Source organism: Malaya genurostris, chromosome 2 (assembly GCF_030247185.1).
Source record: "Malaya genurostris strain Urasoe2022 chromosome 2, Malgen_1.1, whole genome shotgun sequence".
NCBI classification, from domain to species: Eukaryota; Metazoa; Arthropoda; class Insecta; order Diptera; family Culicidae; genus Malaya; species Malaya genurostris.
This window is the reverse complement of record NC_080571.1, coordinates 107,785,258-107,811,876: the sequence shown is the minus strand read 5'-3', so window position 1 is coordinate 107,811,876 and position 26,619 is coordinate 107,785,258. Positions and strand designations below refer to the sequence as shown.

At 40.6% G+C, this 26,619-nt stretch overlaps 2 protein-coding genes across 2 annotated transcripts in view; one reads left to right on the top strand and one right to left on the bottom strand.

The window, feature by feature from the left end:
* Positions 1–1,398: 1,398 nt before the first annotated feature.
* Positions 1,399–26,619, bottom strand: part of LOC131429882 (forkhead box protein I1) — a 43,198-nt gene continuing 17,977 nt past the window's right edge. The window contains exons 2-5 of the mRNA XM_058594321.1: positions 2,846–3,269; positions 2,577–2,766; positions 1,949–2,515; positions 1,399–1,889 (exon numbers count right to left, since the gene is read on the bottom strand). Coding sequence (XP_058450304.1) covers positions 1,659–1,889; positions 1,949–2,515; positions 2,577–2,766; positions 2,846–3,269 — 1,412 coding nt within the window. The 3' untranslated portion in view covers positions 1,399–1,658. The remainder of the gene's footprint in view (positions 1,890–1,948; positions 2,516–2,576; positions 2,767–2,845; positions 3,270–26,619) is intronic.
* On the top strand, positions 12,795–15,351 carry LOC131429881 (glutamate receptor ionotropic, NMDA 2C-like). Its single transcript, XM_058594320.1, has 4 exons — positions 12,795–13,981; positions 14,045–14,231; positions 14,294–14,699; positions 14,761–15,351. The coding sequence occupies exons 1-4, from the start codon at positions 13,384–13,386 to the stop codon at positions 15,289–15,291; spliced, it is 1,722 nt and encodes a 573-aa protein (XP_058450303.1). The 5' UTR covers positions 12,795–13,383; the 3' UTR covers positions 15,292–15,351.

Genomic DNA, 26,619 nt, shown 5'->3' with positions numbered 1-26,619 from the left:
CTTCGGTTAACAACGAGGTGCACAGTGTTGAGTGTGATAACATTGAATACAAAATCCCTGTGCACATGGTGGACAATGCCATAGAAGTACGCGTGCATGACCTTCCCCCGGCGGTCACCGATCAGTACGTTCGGGAGAATATGTCGCGGTACGGTGAAACCCTTTCCATCGAAAGGGAAGTATGGCAGAATTTTTCCCCGGTATCCGGAATGGCGTGCGAGTGGTACGTATGCATCTACGTAAGGCAATTCCGTCTTACATCATTTGTGGTCAAGATGGGACACATCCGTGTAAAACGCTGATTACTTATGAAAATCAGCTGGTTACATGCCAGTTTTGTGAACAACCTGCACACTACGGTAAACCTTGCACCGAAACTGCGAAAAGGACATCTTCAACCAAAGACAAGGTCAACCGTTCAACAATGGAAACTAGTGAGCGCAGTACTCCTGTTTCACCATCAAACCAACCAGCAACTGCAACCAATGAACAACAAGGCGCATCTACAGATCAAAAAACACATTATTTAAAAAATCGGCTAATTCGGCCACGCAAAGCTTGTACGCAAATAGGCCTGAATAAAAATACCTTTTAAATAAAAACAAACTGATGGTTGATAAAATGAATTCAAATAAGTACGTGACACATACAAAATATGTTACAACAGCAAGATTTCACACATATGATTCATTTCATATTCAATCATGATCCGATGGTTGTTATGAAGATCACGTAAACTACGTTGACAGCCATTTTTGGAATCTGTGTTTTTTTCACATAAGATTTTCGTGTGAATTTTTTCGAGTGTAGAAAATCGACGTGCACTGGGCGCCTTAGAAAAGAAACTGTTGTTATCCATCCACAGTGCTTTACAAATGGCAGATAGTACGTGAAGATGGCGAATGAACTATGAACTGCATCAGCTGCTGAGGGAACCAATCCTCGTCCATAGGGCCAAGATCAGTCGGCTACGGTGGGTCAGACATGCCGCTAGAATGTCGGATAATTTTTTTTTACCATACCGTTTCATCGAGTATAGCTTTAATCTGCCTGTGGTCGTTCGCCGGGTTACTGTCGGAGAACAACCCGGTCATAATGGTCCTCGACAGGGGGCAAGATGGTTCGATCAAGTTGAGCTGCTAGCTCCAGCATCGGAGTTGAATCGAATTGAATGAGAATTCCACCTACATACTGCAGAGACCCGGATGACCTACGACTGAAGAAGTAAGAGTCGTAGGTCATATTGCTAAAGGTTTGAAATTTGCATAAGACTCTCCCATGATATGCCCATTGAATCAAACTTAAAATCAGTTTCTCTGTTTCATTTGTGCAAACGTAGTTTATTTGTGCTTGTAATCATATCACTATGCATTGAAATTTCACAACTAATCCTACAAACATAGTTTCAACAGCTTAGAAAAAATGTGTTACTCTTCAGACTTCTTACTCTGCGATGCAGTTGCATTACAATCTCGATTATCAATCTTCATGGCATCGTTGTATGCCACGCTACATTGCGATTCCCTTAGTCTATTGTTTGTTACAACTACTAAAATCTTACTAGTAGGGACTAGTGGTTTTCTATGGCTTGGACGGAATAAACACTGGTTGACTAAGGCACCAACAGTCAGTATTGGTTTAGAACGAAATTCGTAAATTTATAGAAAGCCATGCTCGTTGAGGAACTCGTCGCTGATCTCCTGTTCGTTGATGTTGATCAGATTGCCAAAATCCTGATCATCAAAGCTGACCATATCCGGAAGGAAATAGGGAATCGTTTCCACGATAACGTTGGGTCCAGTCTGGATCGTTTGTTGGCCATTATTGCCGAAGAACGGCACGATTATGTCGTCGTTGGCGGGTTGGGGTATCTCGTTTCCGGAGAAAATCTACAATGAAATGAGTGAGTTTTTCAAATCTTTGTACCATATAGTTTCCTCTCACTTACCTCGTCAACGTTCAGAGTCCTAAATATATTGCTGGTAGTTTCGGCGTTTATGATAGAATCAAAATTCAGGGTATCATTCTCTACCAAGGCACTTGTTTTAATCAGCTGTTCTTCGAGTATGGCAATCTCCGACGATTCACTCGGCCTGTAAGCTTGTTCGCTTGTGGAACCGACTTCGGCGGGGTTGGTGGTGTCCATGATGGCTGTTTGAATGATTTGATCATCTTCGGAAATACTTTCGGCACTTGTGTTGGTATTGGTGATGATATCACTTGAATTGTTGTTGTTTCCGTCGGGACTTTTTGCAGAAGAAATTTCGTCCAGTGACGGTAAATTATCATTACTTGCAGATACATTGTCGTTGCTTGATTTACGTAACCGATTTCGGTTACGAGCTGACGACCCGGTAGATTTACCTCGATTGCGCTGTCGCACTCGAATCCGCTTCCGTTCACTTTTGGATACGTCCATGGAAAGTTCCCAATAGCCACCCTTGCCTTTTTCATCTTTGGCTCGGGAAACTTTTGTAAAGTAGAAACTCAACGATAAGTTGTGGCGGATGGAGTTCTGTAAAAATAAAAATTATGATGTTCAATCAAATGACAGATAGAGTCGTAAGACTACTAACATTCCAATTTTTATGAACTTTGTAGTAGACAAATTTTTCTTGTATCCATTTACAGATCTGCTTCAGTGTCATCCGGCCTTCGTCCAACATGGCCATAGCGATGATTTGCGCATAGTTGAATGGTGGTTTCTCTTCTGAATTCGATAGAGTCATGTACTGATCCTTGTGCTTGTCGTACGATTCGCGACTTCTGAAAGATGTAAAAACAATTCCAAATATTTACCGATTGACAACTTGATATGGTCGCAGAAGCGCAGAATTTTACTTACCTTCGTACTTGAGCTATAAATTTATTGAAACGAGCCGTCGGGAGATCCGTCAGTGGTGCATCGGATGGCGTTAGATTGGTAATGTTTTTCAATTCCGTTAACCAGGAGAGGTTGGTCAGTTCCGGTTCCGAGTCGTCTCCGATGTCCACTTCTTCTCCGTCGCAGTCCTCCTGGATGCTACCGGAGGTGTTGGCCGCCGAGTCCGTTACAAGGCTACTGTTACTGGCGCTGCAGATGTCATCGTGCTGACTTTGCAGCGAGTCCGTCGATGTTGATGTCGCTGGGGACTCTAGGGGAGGTTCTGATGGGATCGTTTCTACATTGATCGATACTGCGCCGTTCAAATCCATTGAACCATTTTCTAGCGGTGTGCTATTAGTGGCTAGTGGAATCGAATTGTGACCATTCAGAACGTAATTGTAGCCTGTAATTGGAAGAAAATGTTTGCATGAGTAATTCATCGATGTGTGCTGTCCATTTATCCAATTTTTTTAAACCATTTAATTCTATGACTACGCTGAAAACTTGAGATCGATGTAAAACGAGTGCTGAAAAATTTCTCCACACTAACGTTTGCAATGGTTTTGTTTTTCATGAAATAATGAAAGACATCAATTGTGATTGCAGTGCAATCCGTCGATTATAAGAAGGATAATCAATGAATAACGTTTATTCGAATAATGTGATAACAATAGATAGAACTGTTTTATTTCAGAAGTTGGATTCTTTGTTTGCCGATATACAAAGGCTCTGTTTAATGGGCTTAAGTTCAACAATTTTATTTGAAGCAAGAAGCAATTCAGTGATTCACAAAGCAATTCAATGATTCAGAAGAGAAATCCTTGTAATTGACTGCAGGATATTGGGAAAAATAAAAAATGACTGGTTCCGATTGAAACAATACATTGTACACATCTTCAGTATGCAAATCATCGAATGGTCTTTTCAAAATAGTAAATATATTCTGGTATGAACTTTCTTCAATTGTTGTTACTCGAAATCACTTACTTGTAAAAAAGGCGGGTGGGTAATGTCAGAGACATAACTGGATGTCGTGAATACGAAAACAACTGATATGTTCCTAAACACTTCCGAATATCAATTAGATGATCAATTGTATGAATTATGCAAGCATTCCCCTTTTCCACATTTTTCGCAAAAACAAAGAAGGCTTCACTTGATCTAGATTACTGTGAATTTCACACAGCGAAAAGTGCAAAAATCAAATCAAACAGTTCTAGATTTTCACTAAACTGAGGATATTTCCCTTCGATTTGCGAGCAAGAAATCCTAATAGTTCTTTAGAAAACTTTTAGAGCCATTAGAACAACTGATTTTGTGTAATGCTCTCCACCGTTGTTTTTTCACCAATGCAAATGACGCAGCTGTGACGTAATCGCTCTTGTCGGAAGCGAAACTAGCTTTGCAAACGACACAAAATACATCTGCTCGCAGTGGCGATAGAATCCAAACTGATTCAATTTTTGTTGAGAGGCTTGTTTTTACCGGATTTCGTTTGTAGCTTTTTCACTAATGGGCGGTCCTAACGGCTAAAAAAATAGCCGCATACAGAATTTTAATGTCGATTATTTTATTTCGGATTTGCATAATTTATTGAAAGAAACTATCAATATGCTGTAGGGATTCGTTTCTAGCATTCAGAAGGACCAAATTGAGGAACTCACTACGATATTCAACACTTTTCGGAACATTTTTCTCGAACGATTTGTTGTACAGCAGCAGATATTTTGTTCTCTTCCTCAGAACGCGTTCTGATTGGCTGGTGTTGAAATGGGTCAAATGAGACAGGTTTTTCAATAGTGTACTATTGAAATACTTCAATGCTTTTGCTATACACGTTTAAGTTGAAAAATTTCGATTCTATTGGTAGTTAGATTATATAAATCCTTTCACAGATCACTGAGCTATGCGCTTTAAAACTACGAGAAAGGCAAACGCGCCTTATGGATTATCCCCTTTGATACTCGTTTATACCAAACATTTCAGAAAAGTTTAATTTTGAATTATTTGAGATTATGTCACACAACTGAAAATTTTATCATAAAATTGTGATCATATTTCCGATGGGGTGTAGCAAAAATTATGTTGATTCGTTAGATACAACAAGAGATATTCACGATCAAAAACTTATCGCTCTCTCAGAGGGTAAATTTTGAAAAGGCACCCCATAGTAAAGTAAGTCGTATTCGCGACAAAAATGGTGTCATACAGTTATGCCCAGTAGAATAGAGCGGGACCAGACAGTGAGGGGGACAAAGCAGCAATTTGTTTTTAAAAATACACCGAGTTTGATAAAGTCGGAAATTTTTTATGACGTAATGTAGGAATCTGAACACCCCTAAATCCGCATATTTCTGGAAATACTTCATAACCGCGTGAAATATTTCACACACTGATGTGCGTATGTCTATTCATTGTGTAAAACCAATTTTTTGTGATACTACATGCTTACACATCGAAGAAAGAGCAAGTATGAAAAGCAATTGTGTGCGGTTGCAATAAAATCCGGATCTGTCAGTAAATAAACTTGCTTTTCCTTCAAGCACTGTCCATAACGTTCTTAAGTCTTTCGATACACTTTTGACAACAGCCAGTAAGGCTGAGAATGGAACAAAAACAGATCTCAGAAACCACCACAAGGATGCAAAGATGAAGTGGCTAGCAAAAAATGTCACCAACTTTCGTGTATACTTTCAAGCAACGACAAGGCATGAAATCGTTCAAGGAGGAAACTGTACTGAACCGTAATGATAAACAGAATATGTCGGCTAAAACCCTGGTTCGCAAGTTGAATCACGAATAGTTGACGAAGTTTTCTTGCGTGATAATGGACGATGAAACTTTTGTGCTGGAAGACTGTAAGTAGCCTCCCGGAATGTCCCGGATTGCCATGCAACGGAACTACACAGAGGAGCATTTCGGAACGAAGAGAAAAGTCAAGTTTCACAAAAAAAACTTTTGATTTCGCAGGCATTGTGCAGCTTTGGTCGCCAAAGTTCCATCACTACCACAACGGTACACAGAGAAATATACCGTGAAGAATGCCTAAAGAAGGGACTGTTACCATTCCTACGAAACCATGACGCTCCCTCGCTATTCGGGTCAGATTTAGCATCTTATCACAACGCCGAATATGTTTTGGAATAGCATAAAGCGAAAAGAGTCCTTGTTGTACCGAAAAAGGTGAATCCAACTAATTGCTGGGCGAAGTTGCGACCTATCAAGCGGCATTGGATTGAATTAACATCAAATTTGTTTCATTCCAACTTTAAAATGTTAAGATTTTGTCGCGAACGAACCTATTGTCGAATTTCAATTGATAGTTTATGTAGCCCAAGAGCCCGGTTTATCTATCGTACTATTACTTTTATGATTTATGAAACAATTACTCGGTAAGTTTGAACATAAATAAGTGTAATTTATGAATGAATTTTAATTTCTAATTATGAAATCAATTTATAAATACTTAAAATTGAGATGATTAGAAAAATATAAATGGAAAGATCAATATAACATTTTCAAGAAAGGGCCGCCAAGTTTTGCGATAAAAAACAGTTGTTCTTCTATTTGTAAGATTTCCTGTAATTCGGAAAAAGGTTTAAAGTACGCTTTTTCTGTAATCGTGCGCGGATTAAAAAAAGCCTGTTCTTGAAAATTTATTCAATTATTATTCATTTTTAGAGACAAAAACAATGTACATTTTGTATAAAGTTTTCGAGTTATTTCTAAAATATGATGACAAGCACTCCTTAAGTTTTAAGACGCATTACAATAAAAAAATTATATATTTTTAATTCCCAATACTGCTCAATGAGATGAAATTCAGAGCAACTTAGTGCATACTGGGGTCTCTTTTTACGCGGTTTTTTTTATGCGGTTTCTTTTTACGCGGCTTTTTTTACGCGGATTTCCGAAGTTACGCGGTTTTTTTTACGCGGATTTCCGAAGTAACGCGGTTTTTTTTTACGCGGATTTCCGAAGTAACGCAGTTTTTTTTTACGCGGATTTCCGAAGTTACGCGGTTTTTTACGCGTATTTCCGAAGTTACGCGGTTTATTTTTTACACTGATTTCCGATAATTTGCGATTTTTTTTTTGCGGATTAACGAAGATGCGCAGTTATTTGTTGCGTGCTTTTTTGTGCGATCCATATCTCCACGTTAAGACCTCAGTTACAGGTAACGGTAACCCCATTGTGCTGTTTCTGCTCTAAGCATTTGTTCAATGGGAGTGGTGTACTGATGCCTTTCTCATATTACTTATGTTTTCAAAAGCATCACTAGAAGATTCCGTCAAGATTTTTTTTCAAACTTGAATAAAATCAAAAACCTCTAATTTTTGCTAGGTGCACAATTCAAATGAAAATGTTTACTAATCACACAGTAACACCGGAACCGGAAGTCAAATCTGGATAAACTTTTTGGGGAATTTTTTAAGATCTTCAAGACCTTTCATTTGCATCTTAATTTGTAGAAATCGGTTGAGAAGTTTCCGTGGAAATTAATGGGCATTTTCTCATAGAATTGCACATATTGCGTTGTAATACCGGAACCAGAAGTGGTATAAAGATAAAATTCAATAGCGATCTATGGGACCAAAAGACCTTTTGTTTGAATCTAAGTTTGTGACGCGGCTGCTCGGCCATCCATGGAAGTTGACCATCAATGTCAACTTCCCTCTCTGAGCAGCCTAGATATCCGTGTAGTGTCGGTAGCGGTTTCCCAACTGGCTAAGAATAACGCTACGGTCCACCTGTACCGGTGGTATAAGTCCACCAAACAGGTAAGCCGTGTGGCATCCGGCGGAATTATTTTTTACCAAGAATTGATCCACTGGTTTCCTGTTCCATGTCGTAAAAGGCCACAAAAATAGGAACTCCTAAGTCAAGGTGTATTTCCGTGCCGATGGCTGAATGGCTGCAGGAGGTTAAACAATGCAGTCGTGAACGGAATATCTTGGGATTTTCCCTTACTGTGTTAAGCGAAGCTCAGGCACAGTGGACGACTTCTTTCTTCGCAACTCGTGGGATTTAAATGATTAAAACATTTAAAAAAAATCCTTACATGGTTCGCTATAGGCGATTATAAGCCAATATATTTGGTTTCTTGTAGTTGTTGTACGATAAGTGCTGAAGGTGGAATGTTCGTTACTCTGATTGATAATGGTTAGAGTGGCACAAATCAATCTTCAGCATAAACGTACAGCAACTATGAATCTATCCAGACTTCTGCAAGAAGGTAAAGCTTCTATAGCTTTGGTTCAAGAACCATATTTCCAAAAGGGAAACTTCTACGTTGGAAAATTGTTAAACCCAGTCTTTGTTGCCTTCAACAAGAGCGGTATGACTAATCCACGTGAAATGTCTCGAGCATGCATACTTGCAAATAGTGCTCTCGATGTTTCTCGCATATCGGAGCTCACAACTCGGGATATTTGTGCTGTCACAGTTGGTATGACTGTTGATGGCATAGACAGGAAATATGTCTATTGTTCGGCATATTTACCGCATAACCAACCTTCGCCAAGCGATGACTTCAAAAAGGTTGCATCATACTGCTGCAAGAGTGATTTACCGCTTGTAATCGGCAGTGACATAAATGCTCACCATATCATATGGGGCAGCACAGATATAAATTCGAGAGGCTCTGATATGATGGAATTTGTGAGCAGTACAAACCTGCACATAGTCAATGCAGGAAACCGTCCAACTTTTGCGAGATCTGGAAGAGAGGAGGTTTTGGACGTAACTCTCTGCTCTGATAGAATTGCGCATGAGTTGGTAAATTGGCTCGTCTCCGATGAGCTCGAACCTTCGTTGTCTGATCATAAGTACATATTCTTTGATCATTCAAACGTTAAATTTGATATTATCACATATCGTAATCCCAAATCTACAAACTGGGACCTCTATGAAGAGGGCTTGGCGACTAGATTTTACGGGTACCAACCAACAATTGAAACCCCAATTGATTTGGAAAATGTTGTCGACGAGACAAACTCACTCATAGTTGCAGCATATGAAGAGGCTTGTCCACTTCGGATTGTGCGAGCTACTAGAGGAACTCCTTGGTGGAATGCTGAACTTGCTAGACTAAGGAAACTATGCAGAAGAGCTTGGAACCACCGACGCAGAGATGGGTCGGAGGCATTCGTGTCGGCTCGAAGGGCTTACAAAAATGCTCTTCGATCGTCTGAGCGAAGTGGTTGGAAAAGCCTCTGCACAAATGTCTCTAGTCTCAACGAGGCTAGCAGATTAAATAAGTTACTTTCGAAGTCTAAGGACTTTAATGTCAGTTTCTTAAGAACTTCAGATGGTGAACACTTGTCTGATGAAGGTGATGTACTTCACTATCTTTTTAACACTCACTTTCCAGGATGTATGGATCCATCACCGACAGCTCTTCCCGAGACTTTTTCAGGTAGTTACGATTCTTGGGCCCTTGCTCGAAGCGTTGTGACGATTGAATCGGTCAAATGGGCAGTTGAGAGTTTTGCTCCGTACAAGTCTCCTGGAAAGGATGGAGTTTTCCCAGTGTTACTGCAGAAATGGTAGGAACATTTCAAACATGTTTTGAAGAAAATACTTACTTTTAGTCTTGCGACTGGATATATTCCAAGAGCCTGGCAGGAAATAATTGTCAAATTTATTCCCAAAGGCGGTCGCGACACTTATGAGGAAGCGAAGAGTTTTAGGCCTATCAGTCTTAGCTCATTTCTTCTTAAAACAGTGGAACGCATAGTCGATCACTATATCAGGAATGTTAGTTTGGGCGTGCATCCGCTACATGGAATGCAACATGCTTACCAGCGTGGAAAGTCCACTACAACCCTGTTACATGATGTTGTGTACAATATTGAAAAAGCTTTCTCACAAAAGCAATCTTGCTTGGGAGTTTTCCTAGATATTGAAGGTGCCTTTGATAACGTGTCTTTCAATTCAATTCTGGAAGCAGCCCGTGGTCATGGCATACCTTCAAGTATCACAAATTGGATACACGCAATGCTTAGCAATCGACTTCTTTGTTCATCGCTTCGGCAAGCAGAGATTAGAAAACTGAGTGTCTGTGGGTGTCCTCAAGGTGGTGTACTATCCCCACTTTTATGGAACCTAGTCGCTGATGGTTTGTTGAGGAAACTTAATAACCTTGGATTTCCGACTTATGGTTTTGCCGACGATTATCATATATTGATGACCGGTATAAGCATTAACACTCTCTTTGATTTAATGCAGCAAGCCCTGCGATCTGTTGAACAATGGTGTTGTCAGGTTGGATTATCTGTAAATCCGGGCAAAACATCAATGGTGCTTTTCACTCATCGTAGGATAATCACAGGAGCTCGTCCGTTGCAGTTCTTTGGTTCAGAGGTCACTGTGGTCGATCAAGTTAAATACGTCGGGGTTATTCTTGACTCAAAACTGAATTGGTCTGCTCACATTGACTTCAGGATTAAAAGAGCTTGCATGGCTTTCGGCCAATGCAGACGAGCTTTTGGAAAATCATGGGGACTCAAACCCAGATATATTCATTGGATCTACACAACTATTGTTAGACCAATTTTAGCATATGGATGTCTTGTATGGTGGCAGAAAGGAGAAGTCGCGACAGTTCAGTCAAAGCTAAATCATCTCCAAAGGATGGTCCTAATGGCGATGACAGGAGCATTCACGACAACTCCTACTGCTGCTCTAGAGGCGCTACTGTGCATTAAACCACTACATGTGTTCCTAAAACAAGAAGCATTATCTTGTGCATACCGTCTTAGGGTTACAGGGCTTTGGAACAGTAACCCATTAGATTATGCTACCAGCCACACTCGCTTGTGGTCTCAAATGGTTATGTGGGATGAGTATTTACTCGCTCCTAGTGACCTAACTCTCACATGCAGTTTTCCTTTCAAAACATTCAATGTGAGCTATCCTCTTCGTGAGGAATGGTTGTCCGGTTGTCTGGAACGACAACTTGATGAACACATAGTTTGTTATACGGACGGTTCTCTGTTGAATGGTCGTGCTGGTGCTGGTGTCTACTGTCGTGAAATGAGGCTGGAGCAGTCTCATTCACTTGGTAGATACTGTACTGTGTTCCAAGAAGAAATCTACGCGATTCTGTATGGAGTACAATCGGCACTTCAGCAGAGGATCTGTGGTAAGCGAATTTATTTTTGTTCCGACAGTCAGGCAGCCTTAAAAGCACTCAGTTCGAATGACTCACGGTCTAATCTAGTGATCGCATGTCGAACTCAAATCGAGGACCTCAGCATTTCAAATGCTGTTTACTTCTTATGGGTACCCGGCCATTCTGGTATTACTGGAAATGAATGGGCTGATGAGTTGGCTAGAGCTGGTGCAACGAATGATTTCGTTGGTCCTGAACCAGCTTTATCACTTTCAACTAGTTGGATAAAGCACAAGATTCGTTCTTGGGCTGCATCCAAACATGCCAGCTACTGGCGCAGCTTGCAAACTTGCGCTCAGACAAAAGCATTTCTACCAGATTTAAATCTGAAAATGTCAAAGTGTCTACTGCATTTCTCCAAGCATCATTGCAGTATTCTGGTCAGAGCTCTGACTGGACATTGCAAACTCAATTATCACATGGCTACTATTCAACGTGCTGAGTATTATTCGTGTGATTTGTGTGAATGCGATTACGGTACTTCATATCATCTGATATGTAACTGCCCCGCATTGACGCAGCTTCGTATCCGGGTTTTTGGTTCTCCATACATGGTTGAGTCTGTGTATGCGGAGCTAAAATTGAAGGATATTCTCTCGTTTCTCACCCAATGTGGTAAGGAGCTATAGTCAGAAGGATTCATCGTTCTTCATGGAGTGAATGAATCCTTTCTGTATTCATTTAAAAAAGGGTTTAGCAGATTGTTTGGCATCCTTTAGGGGGTACCGAATTTACTTCTGCTCGTACATACAGCGAATCGTTCTGCATTCTTCCGGGAGTGCAGAATGGTGTCGCTTTTGTAAGATCTCTGAATCCTCTCGGGGGTTGGAGGTTTTATTAATAGCAGACTGTTCGGGACCTCTTAGAGGTTCAGAATTTACTTCTGCTTCCACCAGATGTGATCCCCAGCAGATTGTTCGGCAACCCTTAGGGGTGCAGAATTTACTTCTGCTTTTATGTGTTTTTGTGTCGTCATTTTTTCCCATCCTCCTAGTCCAACCCTTACCATTTCCTTTCAATCCTTCCCTCTTATATATCGGGAAAATGATGCTAAAAACAAATTGATGGCAAGGCACAAATCTCCAAATATCAAGGGGAACGTGCCATTTGAGCCAATTTGTTCTGATTCCTGATGGGACCAAAAGACCTTTTGTTTGAATCTAAGTTTGTGAAAATTGGTCACGCCATATCTGAGAAAAGTGAGTGACATTTTTTTTTGGTGCATATTACCCTGTAATTCCGGAACCGAAAGTCAGATCAGGATAAAAGTCAATAGCAATCTATGGGACCGTAAGACCGCTGTATACAGCTACATTACATTTTGATGGGAATGGTAAGATGCCAGCTCCTCACAACATAGAACAATTGAGGGACAGATTGTCTACCGTCCGAGAAACCGCTGAGAGAGTGTTTCGACATACTGTCAAGTTAGGAACTAAAAAAATTATTACGACTTGAATATATTATGCGATTATTATCAGCGTGTTGGTGTAGGAAATTTGGCATCTTTTTGCCATTTTATTGGAGTGTTTAAATTAGGAACCCGTAGAGAGTATTGAATAACAAAAATCATAAAAATGTGTTTACCAAGTTCGAATTGCAGTTTCCGTGTATATTCGTTGCATATTTAAATTTACATTACCGGAAACGAATGGCTTGCGACATCTTGGATGGACAGATTGGGGTTTCACTTGAAACAGCTAGCCACTCTTGACGGCTTTTTTGGTGGCTTCCTGCTACCGATTCTCTTCCTTGACCTGAAGTTGACCAATTGTTGGTACAAAACACCCTTTATTTGATATTCAAACACAATTGTGGTGAAATGATAGAATTTCGATTAGAAGAAAAGGGTATTATAAAAACCAACAAACATTTAGCATGTAACGACTTAATGGAAAAATTAATTTCAAACATAAACTATCCTGCTTCGTTTTCGCGATACTTAGCAGATATAATACCCACGTACCATCAGTATCGATGCTTAATTCGCGGAACCAATTACTTGGTAAATATTTGGTTTGGCTGTCTCCATGTTTTGGTACCTAAGTTCAAGTCTTATATAAATAGCAAATCTCGAATTGGTCAGTTTGCAAAATGGATCAATCGGAGTTACTGTTACTCAACTTAAGGCTTGAGGCGGTAGTGAATCAATTGTTCGATCATATTTGTGAGTATGGTATAAGTGAACAAATTTTTGGTTCTGATATAATACTTGTTTATTTTATTAGTTTCGAACTACTTGTTGGAAGTCTACGCCACCTGTATTCTGTTAAGCGTAAATGGCTCTGCGTTTCTTCGTAGTTTGTCAATAACGGATAACCATGCAGTTGTTTTACTGGAAATGGAAGATTCTGAAGAACATGACTACAATCAACGTTTGATAAAAGGCATTGATCTGGGTTGTGATTCTTTTGTAATGGATGGAAAAACCGCAGTAACTTTTTTGAGTACGTTCATTACAAGTCACGATAAGGCCACATACAAGAATCCCATCAAACCGGTTATCATCGTACAAGATCCGTTCGTGGTGGATGATCGGGATAACTTGGACATCATTCGTAAACATCCGGTGCTGTTAACGGAAATACCTCTAGTTCTAATACTAGAAATCGGAACGGATCAAATTTCACTATTGACTCATCGTTTTGTGTCATCTACAGAAGAAGCAGAAGATTTGATCCTGCTGGACACCTTCTCAATGAACAACGAATCATTTTCACTTGAAGAAAACCTATTTCCGGACAAAACGAGGAACTTGAATCGCAAAATGTATCGATTGGCAAGCTTTCGAATAATCCCTCATTTCGTGTATACTCCAATTTCCGGCGATCAATGGATGGCCAAATACAAGAATCAAACGGTTAAGATCAATGGAATGGGTGGTTTAATAATGGTGGAATTTTGTCGCAAACATAATTGCACCTGGGATATTGCTATTGGTACGTTTTGAGTAGTTATCACTTCGAAACCTTCTTATTTGTCGAGGTAAATGTTCATTTCAGATCAAGAGGGACAATGGGGTATGATTTTCGAAAATGGAACCGGGGATGGTATCATCGGTACAGTCTACGAACGCCGAGCAGACGTTGGAGTGGGTTCGCTTCTACTTTGGGAAAACGCTCACTGGCACTTGGGATTCTCGTCTCCTATTCGTAAAGTGGGGATATCATGTATTGCTCCACGACCCCAGTAAGTACGAAAATGATCTAAGTATAGATGAACGCATCTCTTATCTGTATTCTCTTTCACAGTATGATTCCTTCGTGGCAAATTATTGGCTTTGTTTTCGCAGTAGACGTTTGGATTTTTGTTGCAGTTTGCATTATCTGTTGCTCAGCCATGTACCTTTTCATTTCACATGTCGATCCTGGTTGTGAAGTAAAAGGTGTAGCTTGGAATGCATTGAACGTTTGGGCCATAGTCTTGTTCCAAGCAGCGGAAATTCTACACAACTCGGTTTCACAAAGTGTACTCTCAATTGCCCTACTGATATTTGCCATCAATTTAGGAAACATTTTTGCTGGAAAGAATGCAAGCTTGAGAACATTTCCGCCGTTCGAACCTCCGATTGATACTTTGCAGGATTTGGCCGAAAGGGATATAATCTGGATTCAAACCCACGAGGCATGGGTTCATTCCTTACAGAATCCATTCAATGTAAGAACGAGTATTTTATAAAGTATCATGATGTCATTTAATATTTTGGTTTCATCTGCAGGCTTATCTGCGAAAAATAAAAGATAATTTCAGAATTCATCTTATGCCGGAAATAAAGGACATAGCCGACGAAGGACGCGTTGCTATCGGTGTCAGCAGGCTAAATTATGGATATAACATGATAGGAGATTTCATAACCGACGAAAATGTCGTTTTGTACCGGTTGATGAAGGAGGATCTGTATCATGACTACGAAGTGTCCATGACCACTAAGACATGGCCCCTGCGGGAACAATTGTCGGATTTGATTCTTCGTATTGTGGAATCCGGTGTTCGTTCTTATCAGGAACCCATAGTGGCGCAACAAATCATGAATTTCGGTGTGCAAACTACGATTTTACATTCACGAGACAGAGAGCAGATTCCGCCAACTCCAATGAATTGTAACGATATGTTAGGCTCCTTCATGCTTCTTGGTGCCGGAATAGTGAGTGCGATATTAGTGTTTATTGGCGAATTGCTAATGGAATATTACAAAAAACGCAAGCTCTCAGGTGGGGCAAATGTGTTCAAAATTTCAAGTTTAAAATAAGTTTAACTACTGGAGAACATCTGGATATGGAAACTGGGAATAAATATCACAATAATTTTTTTCTGGATATATGAATAAAACGAAAAAGTTTCTCATTTTGCAAATGAAACATGGTTTGCTCATTTTAGCGTTCTTTCCGAATTTCCATGAGTTCCTTATTCTGATTGAATTTAACTGTAGTTTTATATAATTCTTTTTATGCGGATTTACTGTACCAATTATATGTGCTACTCGAGTGATAAAATTCAAATACCAAACTCATCGTTTTTTTTTGTCGTGAATACGACTTACTTTACTACACGCAGAGAAAAATATTGTAAATGTAACTAAATCTGGGTTTCACGTAACGATTTATTTTGTTGAAATAGTGACAAAAGAAAAATTTGTTTAATATAGCAAATATTGTTGCTTGAAACAACAAAACTAGGTATTTGATTTTGCTCAGTGGATTAGTTTGTTTCTATAAATATTTTGTTAATACCAACAAATATTTTACTTGTGCGTTCCTGTCAATTTGTTGACAAACAATTTCATAGTAAATTCAACTTGCAAAATCAGTTTAAAATGAACTAATTTTGGATAAAGGTAATATTTATAGTGTTTTGAATTTATAAACTTGGCAGTTGAAATAAATGATAAGATATCAACTTGAAATGATTAGTATTTCAACTTAAGCTTTTGTTTGTAAAAAATATTCATTTTGTTTTGTTTTTACGAGTAAAATGATTTCTTCCGAAATAATTTGAAGGCTTGTTTTTGGTACATTTTTCTTCAATTTATATATTTGTAAGGAATTCCAATTACATTTATATTCTATACTTTTATAATATTTATCTACATACCACAATCAATCCAATATTACTTTTTATACCCTTTCCCGGTGCCCTTCCGGTGAAGATAGAAATAACCTGCATCAAATATATGTTGTTAAGAATACGTATTATTGCAGTTTCTAATATTATTAACTATCAATACTTACGCTTGGATTGATGAAAAGCCCGATGAAAAATATATAAGCAGATAAAATTTTACTTTTGAAACGCGTAAAAAACTTTTCTGTTTATTCACGACTGAAAAAAACGACTCTGGTTTATAAGAAATAGGACTGATACGGTTCTTTTGAACAATAAACTTGGTTGTATCATTACACAAACAACATCATTCGTGCCGTGACTATCGGATCGATCGGACGTAAATTCTGCTTTCTCCAATCGCGTGGTGAATTGTTTTATTCCGTTATCAAGGTCATTCCGTATTCTATTGTGTGCATCAGTGCGGTCGAGTGATAGTTCTAATTAATCCGTTCTCAAGGCCGACTGTGAGCTTGTGTAAAGCAGCACTGCGTGTGGTACCGTTAGCCAGCGCCAGCGCTGGGCGCTGCGTATATATCGTTGTACATTAGAAACAGTGATAAATATATATAGTGATAAAAAGATTGGTTTCATTGGACAGTGTAGTGAGAGACTAAAAACAAAGTGCTTTTTCCTCAAAGAGGTTTTTTGCACTTTATTGAACTGGAATATTCACCGGTTGCCTAGGACCGGGCCTTGTCGGCCGATCACCCTTCGAGAGCTAAAGCTAAGTATTTTTTTTCTTTTCCCTGTTGTTCAGTACCATTAGATTTTTATTGCCCCTAATATTTACCCGCACGGACACATTTCCGTGCCATGACAAAAGGCACAGAATTGCCTGACCTTCCCCTAAATGATCAAATGGATGCTTCTGATGGCAATAAATCTCGCATTAGAAGCTATCCCGATGCGGTTTACATCCGGACCAAAGCCAACGGTAAAAAATTGAACCTTCTAAGACTTTCTAATGACCTGTCCTCGCGATACAATACTGTAAAAAAAATTGAGAAAGTACGCCCGGACAAGCTTAGGGTCTTGTTAGCCAGTGCAAAACAGACTAATGAGATCGTTCGAAGTGAGCATTTCACGCGGGAGTATCGCGTATACGTACCAGCTCGCGAAGTCGAGATAGACGGCGTGATCACCGATCCGAGTCTGACTTGCGAGGACGTTCTTAAGCATGGGGCAGGCGGTTTTAAAAACCCCCTACTCAAGAACGTTAAGATACTGGACTGCAAGCAATTGCGTTCAGTATCAACCGCTGAGGATGGGACTAAGTCCTATATCCCATCAGACTCGTATCGGGTGACTTTCGCTGGCTCGGCTTTGCCTAATTACGTCCTCCTGGACCGACTCCGTTTACCTGTTCGTCTTTTTGTGCCGCGGGTCATGAACTGCACCAATTGCAAACAATTGGGACATACAGCATCCCATTGTTGCAATAAATCCAGGTGTATAAAGTGTGGAGGGAGTCATGCGGATAACTCCTGCAGTGGAGACAATGAAAAGTGTCTCTACTGTAAGGAGGGGCCGCATGACCTCTCTGATTGTCCCGTGTACAAATTGCGTAAGGATAAAATGAAGCGTTCACTCAAGCAACATTCCAAACGCTCTTTTGCAGAAATGTTGAAATGTGCTACGCCACCTACCGAAAATCCTTACGCTTACTTGTCAACTGACGAGAGGGAATATGATGACCCCCTCGAAGGTACATCTTCGGCTGTCCCTCATAGCTCATCAATTAGAAAGAGAAGAAATAAATCTTCTCAAAAGCTCCCTAGTAAGGGTTCGAAGATGTCCTCTGATGGGTTCCGAAAAATTACAACAACTGGTAGTGATGGCAAAAAACCAGAGAAAAAAGCTCCAGGCCTTGGAAAATTAAATTCCGAGCAAGAATTTCCATCACTTCCTGGGACTACAAAACCCCCGAAAGTCCCTAAAGATCAGTCAGAAAATTAACCAAATTCTGGGTTTGTTAAATTCTCTGATATTGTGGACTGGATCATGTCTACTTTCAATATTTCTTAACCTCTTAAAAGCCTGGTAATGGCTTTTATTCCTACAGTTAAAACATTCTTGAAGCAGTTGACTGCAAAATGGCCCCTTCTTTCAGCGATCGTATCCTTCGATGGCTAAGACACCCACCGAGGTCACGGATACAATCACTGTTATACAGTGGAATTGTAGAAGTATCATCCCAAAAATAGATCCTTTCAAATTTCTAGTAAATAATCTGAAATGTGACGCATTTGCATTGTGCGAAACTTGGCTAACTTCTGAAATACCCTTAAACTTCCACGATTTTAACATTATTCGTCTGGATCGAGATGATTCCTATGGAGGAGTACTTTTGGGGATCAAAAAGTGCTATTCTTTCTATCGCATTAACCTCCCCTCGATACCAGGTATTGAAGTTGTCGCATGTCATGTTACAATCAAAGGCAAGGACCTTTGCATTGCTTCCATCTACATTCCTCCAAGAGCCTCGGTTGGGCATCGGCGGCTCAATGATATCATAGAGCTTCTTCCCGCACCGACGTTGGTTTTAGGAGACTTTAACTCACACGGTACGGGATGGGGCTGTCTTCACGACGATAACAGATCAACTATGATCCATGATATCTGCGACAACTTCAATATGACAATCTTGAATACGGGAGAAATGACACGAATTCCTGCACCACCAGCAAGACCAAGTGCGCTGGACTTATCCCTTTGCTCGACATCGCTACGGTTGGGTTGCACGTGGAAGGTAATCCCTGATCCCCACGGTAGCGATCATCTGCCTATCGTAATTTCAATCGCCACCGGATTAAGACCATCGGAAACAATCAATGTTTCGTATGACCTCACACGAAACATTGATTGGAAATGCTACGCAAATTTGATATCTGAGAATCTAGAAACAACACAAGAACTTCCTCCGGAGGAAGAGTACACGTTTTTGGCTGGCTTGATTCTCGACACCGCGATTCAAGCTCAGACGAAACGTGTACCCGGCGCGAAAACTAACATCCGTCCCCCCAACCCGTGGTGGGACAAAGAGTGCTCAGAATTAAACGCGGAGAGAACTTCATCATTTGTCGAGTTTAGGAAAAACGGAACACCTGATAATTTCAGAAACTACGCGGCATTAGACGCTAAAATGAAAAGCTTGATTAAAGCGAAGAAAAGCGGTTATTGGCGTCGATTCGTAGACGGATTATCGAGAGAAACATCAATGAGCACTCTTTGGAACACAGCCCGACGAATGCGCAACAAAAACACCACAAACGAAAGCGAGGAATATTCTAACCGCTGGATATTCGATTTCGCTAAAAAAGTATGTCCTGACTCTGTTCCGGAACAGACAATCATGCGCGTCGCTTCATCAAACAGAAACGAAACACCTTTTTCGATGGTCGAGTTCTCACTTGCGCTTTTATCGTGTAACAATAAAGCTCCGGGGTTAGACAAAATCAAATTCAACTTGTTGAAAAATTTGTCTGACTCTGCCAAAAGGCGCTTATTGAATTTATTCAATAGGCTTCTTGAGGATAATATTGTCCCACATGACTGGAGACGAGTAAGAGTTATCGCCATTCAAAAACCAGGGAAACCAGCCTGCGATCACAATTCGTATCGGCCGATTGCTATGCTTTCCTGTATCCGGAAATTGTTCGAAAAAATGATTCTGTTTCGTCTAGACAATTGGGTCGAGACTAATGGCTTACTTTCAGATACACAATTCGGCTTCCGCAGGGGCAAAGGAACGAACGATTGTCTTGCGTTGCTCTCAACCGAAATTCAAATGGCATTTGCTCGTAAAGAACAAATGGCGTCAGTTTTCCTAGATATCAAGGGGGCTTTTGATTCAGTTTCCATAAACATCCTATCTGAGAAGTTGCATCAGCATGGTCTTTCACCAATTTTGAATAACTTTTTGTATAATCTGTTGTCCGAGAAATACATGTATTTCGCGCATGGTGATTTGTCGACAATACGATTCAGTTACATGGGTCTTCCTCAGGGCTCATGCTTAAGCCCCCTTTTATACAACTTTTACGTGAACAACATTGATGAATGTATCAACACATCTTGCACGCTAAGACAACTTGCCGACGACAGCGTTGTGTCCATTATAGGACCCAAAGCTGCCGATCTCCAAGGACCATTGCAAGATACCCTCGACAACTTGTCGACATGGGCTCTTCAAATGGGTATCGAGTTCTCTACGGAGAAAACTGAGCTGGTTGTATTTTCAAGGAAGCGAGAACCAGCACAATTACAGCTTCAACTAGGGGGTGAAACCATAGCTCAGGTCTTCACATTTAAATATCTCGGGGTCTGGTTCGACTCCAAAGGCACCTGGGGATGTCACATTAGGTATCTGAAACAAAAATGCCAACAGAGAATCAATTTTCTTCGTACAATAACCGGATCATGGTGGGGTGCCCACCCAGGAGACCTGATCAGGTTATACCAAACAACGATATTGTCCGTGATGGAATACGGATGCTTTTGCTTCCGATCCGCGGCGAACACTCATTTCATCAAGCTGGAAAGAATTCAGTATCGTTGTTTGCGTATTGCCTTAGGTTGCATGCAGTCGACTCATACGATGAGTCTCGAAGTGCTGGCGGGCGTCTTACCGTTGAAAAACCGATTCTGGGATCTCTCATATCGATTGCTAATCCGATGCGACATCTTGAATCCGATGGTGATTGAAAACTTCGAAAGGCTTGTCGAGCTCAATTCTCAGACCCGTTTTATGTCCTTGTATTTTGATTACATGGCTCAGAATATTAATCCTTCTTCGTTTGTTTCCAATCGTGCTCATTTCTTGGATACTTCTGATTCTACTGTGTTTTTCGACACATCCATGAGAGAAGAAATTCGTGGAATCCCGGATCACGTGCGCCCTCAAGTGGCCCCAAATATTTTTTATAATAAATTTAGAACAGTCAACTGTGAAAAGGTGTTTTACACTGACGGTTCAAACATCAACAGGTCCACAGGCTTCGGCATCTTCAATCAAAACATCACCGCTTCTCACAAACTCAATGATCCGGCTTCAGTTTACGTCGCAGAATTAGCTGCTATTCAGTACACCCTTGAGATCATTGAAACCTTGCCCAAAGACCATTACTTCATTGTCACGGACAGTCTAAGCTCAATAGAAGCTCTCCGGGCAATGAAGCCAGGAAAGTATCCCCCATATTTCCTGGGGAAAATACGGGAACACTTGCGAACTTTATCTGAACGGTCTTATTTAATATCGTTAGTCTGGGTCCCTTCGCATTGTTCCATTCCAGGCAATGAAAAGGCAGACTCATTGGCTAAGGTGGGCGCATTAGAAGGTGATATTTATGAAAGACCAATCTGCTTCAATGAATTTTTCAGTATCTCTCGTCAGAAAACTCTCGAAAGTTGGCAAACTTCATGGAGCAATGGCGAACTGGGACGATGGCTACATTCCATTATCCCTAGGGTATCGACGAAACCTTGGTTCAGGGGGATGAACGTGAGTCGCGATTTCATTCGTGTTATGTCGCGGCTCATGTCAAATCACTACACCTTCAACGCACATCTCCGGCGTGTTGGGCTTGCGGAGAGCGGTCTCTGCACCTGTGGCGACGGTTATCAGGACATCGAGCATGTCGTGTGGTCGTGCGTAGAGTATCGTGACGCCAGGTCGAAGCTACTGGAATCCCTTAGGCCCCGAGGTAGACCGCCTGAGGTTCCGGTTCGGGATGTGTTGGCGAGTCGGGATAGTTTATATATGCTTCTCATATACCAGTACCTTAAACACATTGATATACAAGTGTAATGTGTTATCCCTCGCTCAGAAAGTATAAACTCCACCTACAGGTTCGACACTAACATCCGCCCGATTCTCTCGATCCCCGTCCCTGTCCACCATCTTCATTGGAACTAACAAGATCTTTTTTTGTCACTAACTTTTTCGTTACCCCTTCCCTGTCTCTTCACCATCTCGATGGCAACTAATTAGATCTTTATCGTTTTCAAACATTTTGTTCCCACATCCCCTTTTTACCCCGTTTCCACAATATTTACTTTTTTTTCATTCTCTTCCGTAACATCACCATCATTGTCCACGGAAGGCCGCCCCAGTCGAAAACCAGCATGCGGGCCACCCGCCGGGCCTTCGTAGCCTGGGGGTGTTTCCCGCGGACCCACACGGACCGAAGGATGCGGCCAACATGGATCTTCGCCAACGGCATATGGAAGACCCTCATGCGATATTCAATTCACCGGCCACTACCGATAGCTTCTCGAGAATACGCTACCGCTACATTACATAATGATACTTTTCTAGTTTTAAGTTAGTCGTAATTAAGATTAGTAAATACCCTTGGCATCTTAGAGCTTAAGCAGTGTGCCTTAAAATTATACTATAATATTGAATAAAAAAAAAAATTACACAAACAAGACAACAGATAAAATGAATAAATTTTGTTCTTCACATAAAGATAAAGCAGACTTGAATCAACATAGATATTGCGAATAAAATCAACTCTGCTTTTGTTGATACGCAATACATTGATGAATTATTTCAAGAATAAAATCAGCTGGAACAATTATTTTTTTCGTTTGGCAAGACCAAAATATTTATTCACATTGAACAGAGATCTTTGTTGATGTTGAAGGGAGAAAATGGTTTAAAACAACCATATTCTAGATTGAAATTAACATGAATCAGATTTAAAAATCTACTAACTGATTTGTTATTTTAAACAAGCTCCATTTCTCTGCGTGTATAAGGTGCCTTTTCAAAATTTACCCTTTGAGAGAGTGATAAGTTTTTAATCGTGAATATCTCTTGTTGTATCTAACGTATAAAAATAGTTTTTACTACATGCCATCGGAAATATGATCATCAATTTATGGTAACATTTCCAGTTGTATGCAATAATCAAAAATAATTCAAAATTAAAGTCTTCTGAAATATTTGGTATCAACGAGTATCACAGGTGAAAACTCGTGATAGCCTTCTCGTACCTGTCGAGGTATAAAAGGGTAACACTTGATATATTTCGTTCATTCAAGCCTGCGCAGTTGACTTAGCAGGAAGTAAAGCAAGTGCATCATTCCGGTCAGTTCAGGTCCAGAGCTTCAGTTCAGTATTGAATCTAATGCGAGACGTTTACAGAGCCAGTTTCTCTTCAAAAAATATTGATTGCATCATGCTGGTCGTTTGCAATGAAGCAAAATACAATGAAAAGTGACCAACGATGGGGATCATTGTGCAAAATGAGGCCTTCTAACGGCTGTAAATGTTATCTAAAGAATGATAAAGATTGCATCTTTGCAAATCAGAGATAACAATCATCAATTTAGTGCAAATCGAGAATAATTTGATTACCTTTGTGCACTTTTCGCTGTGCGAATCTCGCACCAAACGAGTAAGAATAAAACCAGAATTTGACTGCTTAGCGATCGATAACGATGTTCCGAAAAGTGTTCAATACCGTAAAGAACTTCACAATTTGACCCTTCTGAACGCTAGAAATGGATCCCGTACAGCATGTACATAGTTCCTTCCACTAAAATATGCAAATCAGTAATGAAAAAATCGACTTCAAAATTCTGTATTTCGCTATTTTTTTTACTCATTTGCTCCGCGTTATTTTATTGTGTGGTAGAAAATATTTGTCGCAAATAAGTCAATCTTTAGTATTTAGCAGTAAAAGTTAAGAAACTAATACCAACGATTATCATTGTTATTCGTATTCACGTCCTCCAGGTAAGTCTGTGACATTACTCACCCGCCTTTTTAATTTTAATTCAAATGAAAGCAGTTTTTTGTCGCGAAAATGACTTACTTTACTATAGAGTGCCGTTTCAAAGTCCACTGTATGCAATAATAGGTAGAACCTAATCATGATTACCTCTTGTTGCGTTAACCGCAGCAACATACCATACCATCGGAAATATGACCAGCAATTCATGATGAAATTTTCAGTAATTTTTTAAGTTTTCCAAAATGTTTGGTATGAAGTAGCAATATGATGAAATTCAATGCTAAAATAACCGCATGAATAAACGAATCATCGCACAAAGCGTATCGTGCAAAACCGACACATAGAAACACGGACACCTTTTGTTTGCTAGTAAAACAGGCGCTTGACATGTATGGTTATAAACTATGAGTATGAATAATATGAAGAAGACACATTTGTGCATGTCGTTCAAGACGGTCGGTGGAGTCATTCAGTTTGTAACCAAAATGCTCTTATAATTAATTTTCTCGTCTATAACAAGATTGTTCATTCTTTGTTACAGATTAAAATCTTTGGCATGACGACAATACTTCACCTAGCTTATTCCAGCTATCTATAATTTTATAAAAGAACTCAATAGTATTATAAATATAGTTTATAGTTGTTTCGAATAAACCAAAAGTTTATGCTAATGCGTTACTTTAAGCTTAAACCGTGTCAGGCAAGATTCTTGTTCGCGAAACAGTTTATGTATTCGTCGAATAATTTCGATTGTTTAAAACGATCAGTTGCTTATCGAACCTACTACTACTTTGTACTACTTAGTTTCAACAGGTATTTGCAGGTTCTTAAAAAAGAGTAATTGGAGTAGAGTAAGTTAATGGTTGAGGAAAACTGTGGTGATTCTGATTTGTTTCATTTGGTTTTTGTTGTATCTTGTGTGTGTGGTGGACAGCAGAGAACACTATTTGCGTGTCCTTACAGACAAGTAATAAATAGACACATTTTAAAACTGAACTACTATACTTTAATACTTAATAAAGACATGTTACACAAGACACAATAAAAGAAGTTGTCTGTACTGTAGACAACTGTTCTGAATCTCTCTCTAGCTGGACTGGCGGGAATCTAATGACAGCAACATATGCGTCAACGCAGTAGCAGCATAACTGTCACTCGAGAGCATAATGGCAGTGTAGCCAGTATTGCCGTTTGGTTGGCTGCAACATCTCCCCTCTTAATAAAGGTGGTACGGGTCGAACCATTGTGGCCGACTTCTGGTCCGGGTGGAACGACGCGGTAAAGTCTCCACCAGGTCTGCTTCGGTCGCTGACTCGAACTCCGCTGATGCTGCTGTAGATGAAGATAATGACGAGGACGACGGACTTGCCACTAGCTGAGGTAATGGAACACTTGTGGGAGTAGAAGACAAACGTGTCGGTGTCATCGGCTGTAACGTCGGCGATTGTGAGCTGTGCGTAACCAAAGACTGCGGTGAGCCAACGGATGATACTGCGGATGAGCTGTCTGAAAGCTTCGGTAGATCCCAGGCACCAAGAAGGACGTCGAGTGGCAACAATTTAGTACTACTGCTGGCTGACGATAAAGGACCGGTGTTGGGTGAAACAGTCTCAGTACGACATCGTAACTGGTTGATATGGGAACGCAGAACTCGACGATCAACCAAAACGTTGTACATCACATTACCTATCTTCTCCAGAATAACACCAGGAGCCCACTTCCAAGTGTTTCTGTGATGAACCTTTGCGAAAACCAGTTCGTTTCGATTGAACGATCTTCGCTGTTGATTTTGCTGAACATGCGGTGTCATTGGTAAAATTGCTGATGATGGGCGTAGAAGCTCCAGACAAGTCCGTATACGACGACCAAACATAACCTCAGATGGTGATTTACCTTAGGGCGCAGTGCGGTTGGGCGTGCTTCTGTAGGTTAGCAGGAAGGTGTCTAGAGCTTCAGCAATGGATCCTCTCCCCTCTTGAATTTTTTTGACGGCCCGCTTGAAGGTGTCAACGAACCTTTCCACCTGGCCGTTAGACTGGGGATGGAACGGGGCCGTTGTGACATGCTCGATACCGTTGAGAGCACAGAAGTTGGCAAATTCCACACTCGTAAACTGAGTACCGTTATCCGATACTAGCATTACAGGCATACCGAGCCTTGCAAATAGACTTCGAAGAATACTGATGGTTGCTACTGCAGTGATTCGTCGGGTTTGCACAATCTCCGGCCACTTGGAGAAGGAGTCGACCACTAGCAAATAGTACTCACCGTCGATGGGACCGGCGAAGTCTACGTGAACACGCTGTCAAGGGCCCGATGCCTTCGGCCATGGCACTGGGACGGCGTGAGGCGGTGACTTGGCAGTCGCTGCACAATGCCGACATGTTTTCACATAACCGGCGATGTCTTCGTCGATGGATGGCCAATAGACGTAGCTCCTGGCGATGGCCTTCATACGCTGTGTACCAGGATGACCATTGTGAAGCTGATCTAAGCAACGCTTGCGATACTGAGCTGGGATGACGAGCCGATCAGCGAACAGTATGCATCCATCAACGGTAGTGAGGGATTCCTGTCTGACTTGGAATCGTTTTAGCTCCGGATCGATTGCTTTCGTTTGAGGCCAACCGTCTGTTATAAAACGATAGACCTTCCGGAGAACTGGATCAGCTTGGGTACTTCGAGCGACGTTTCTGAAAGTAAGAGGCAACGCATCTACTGTATCAACTGCT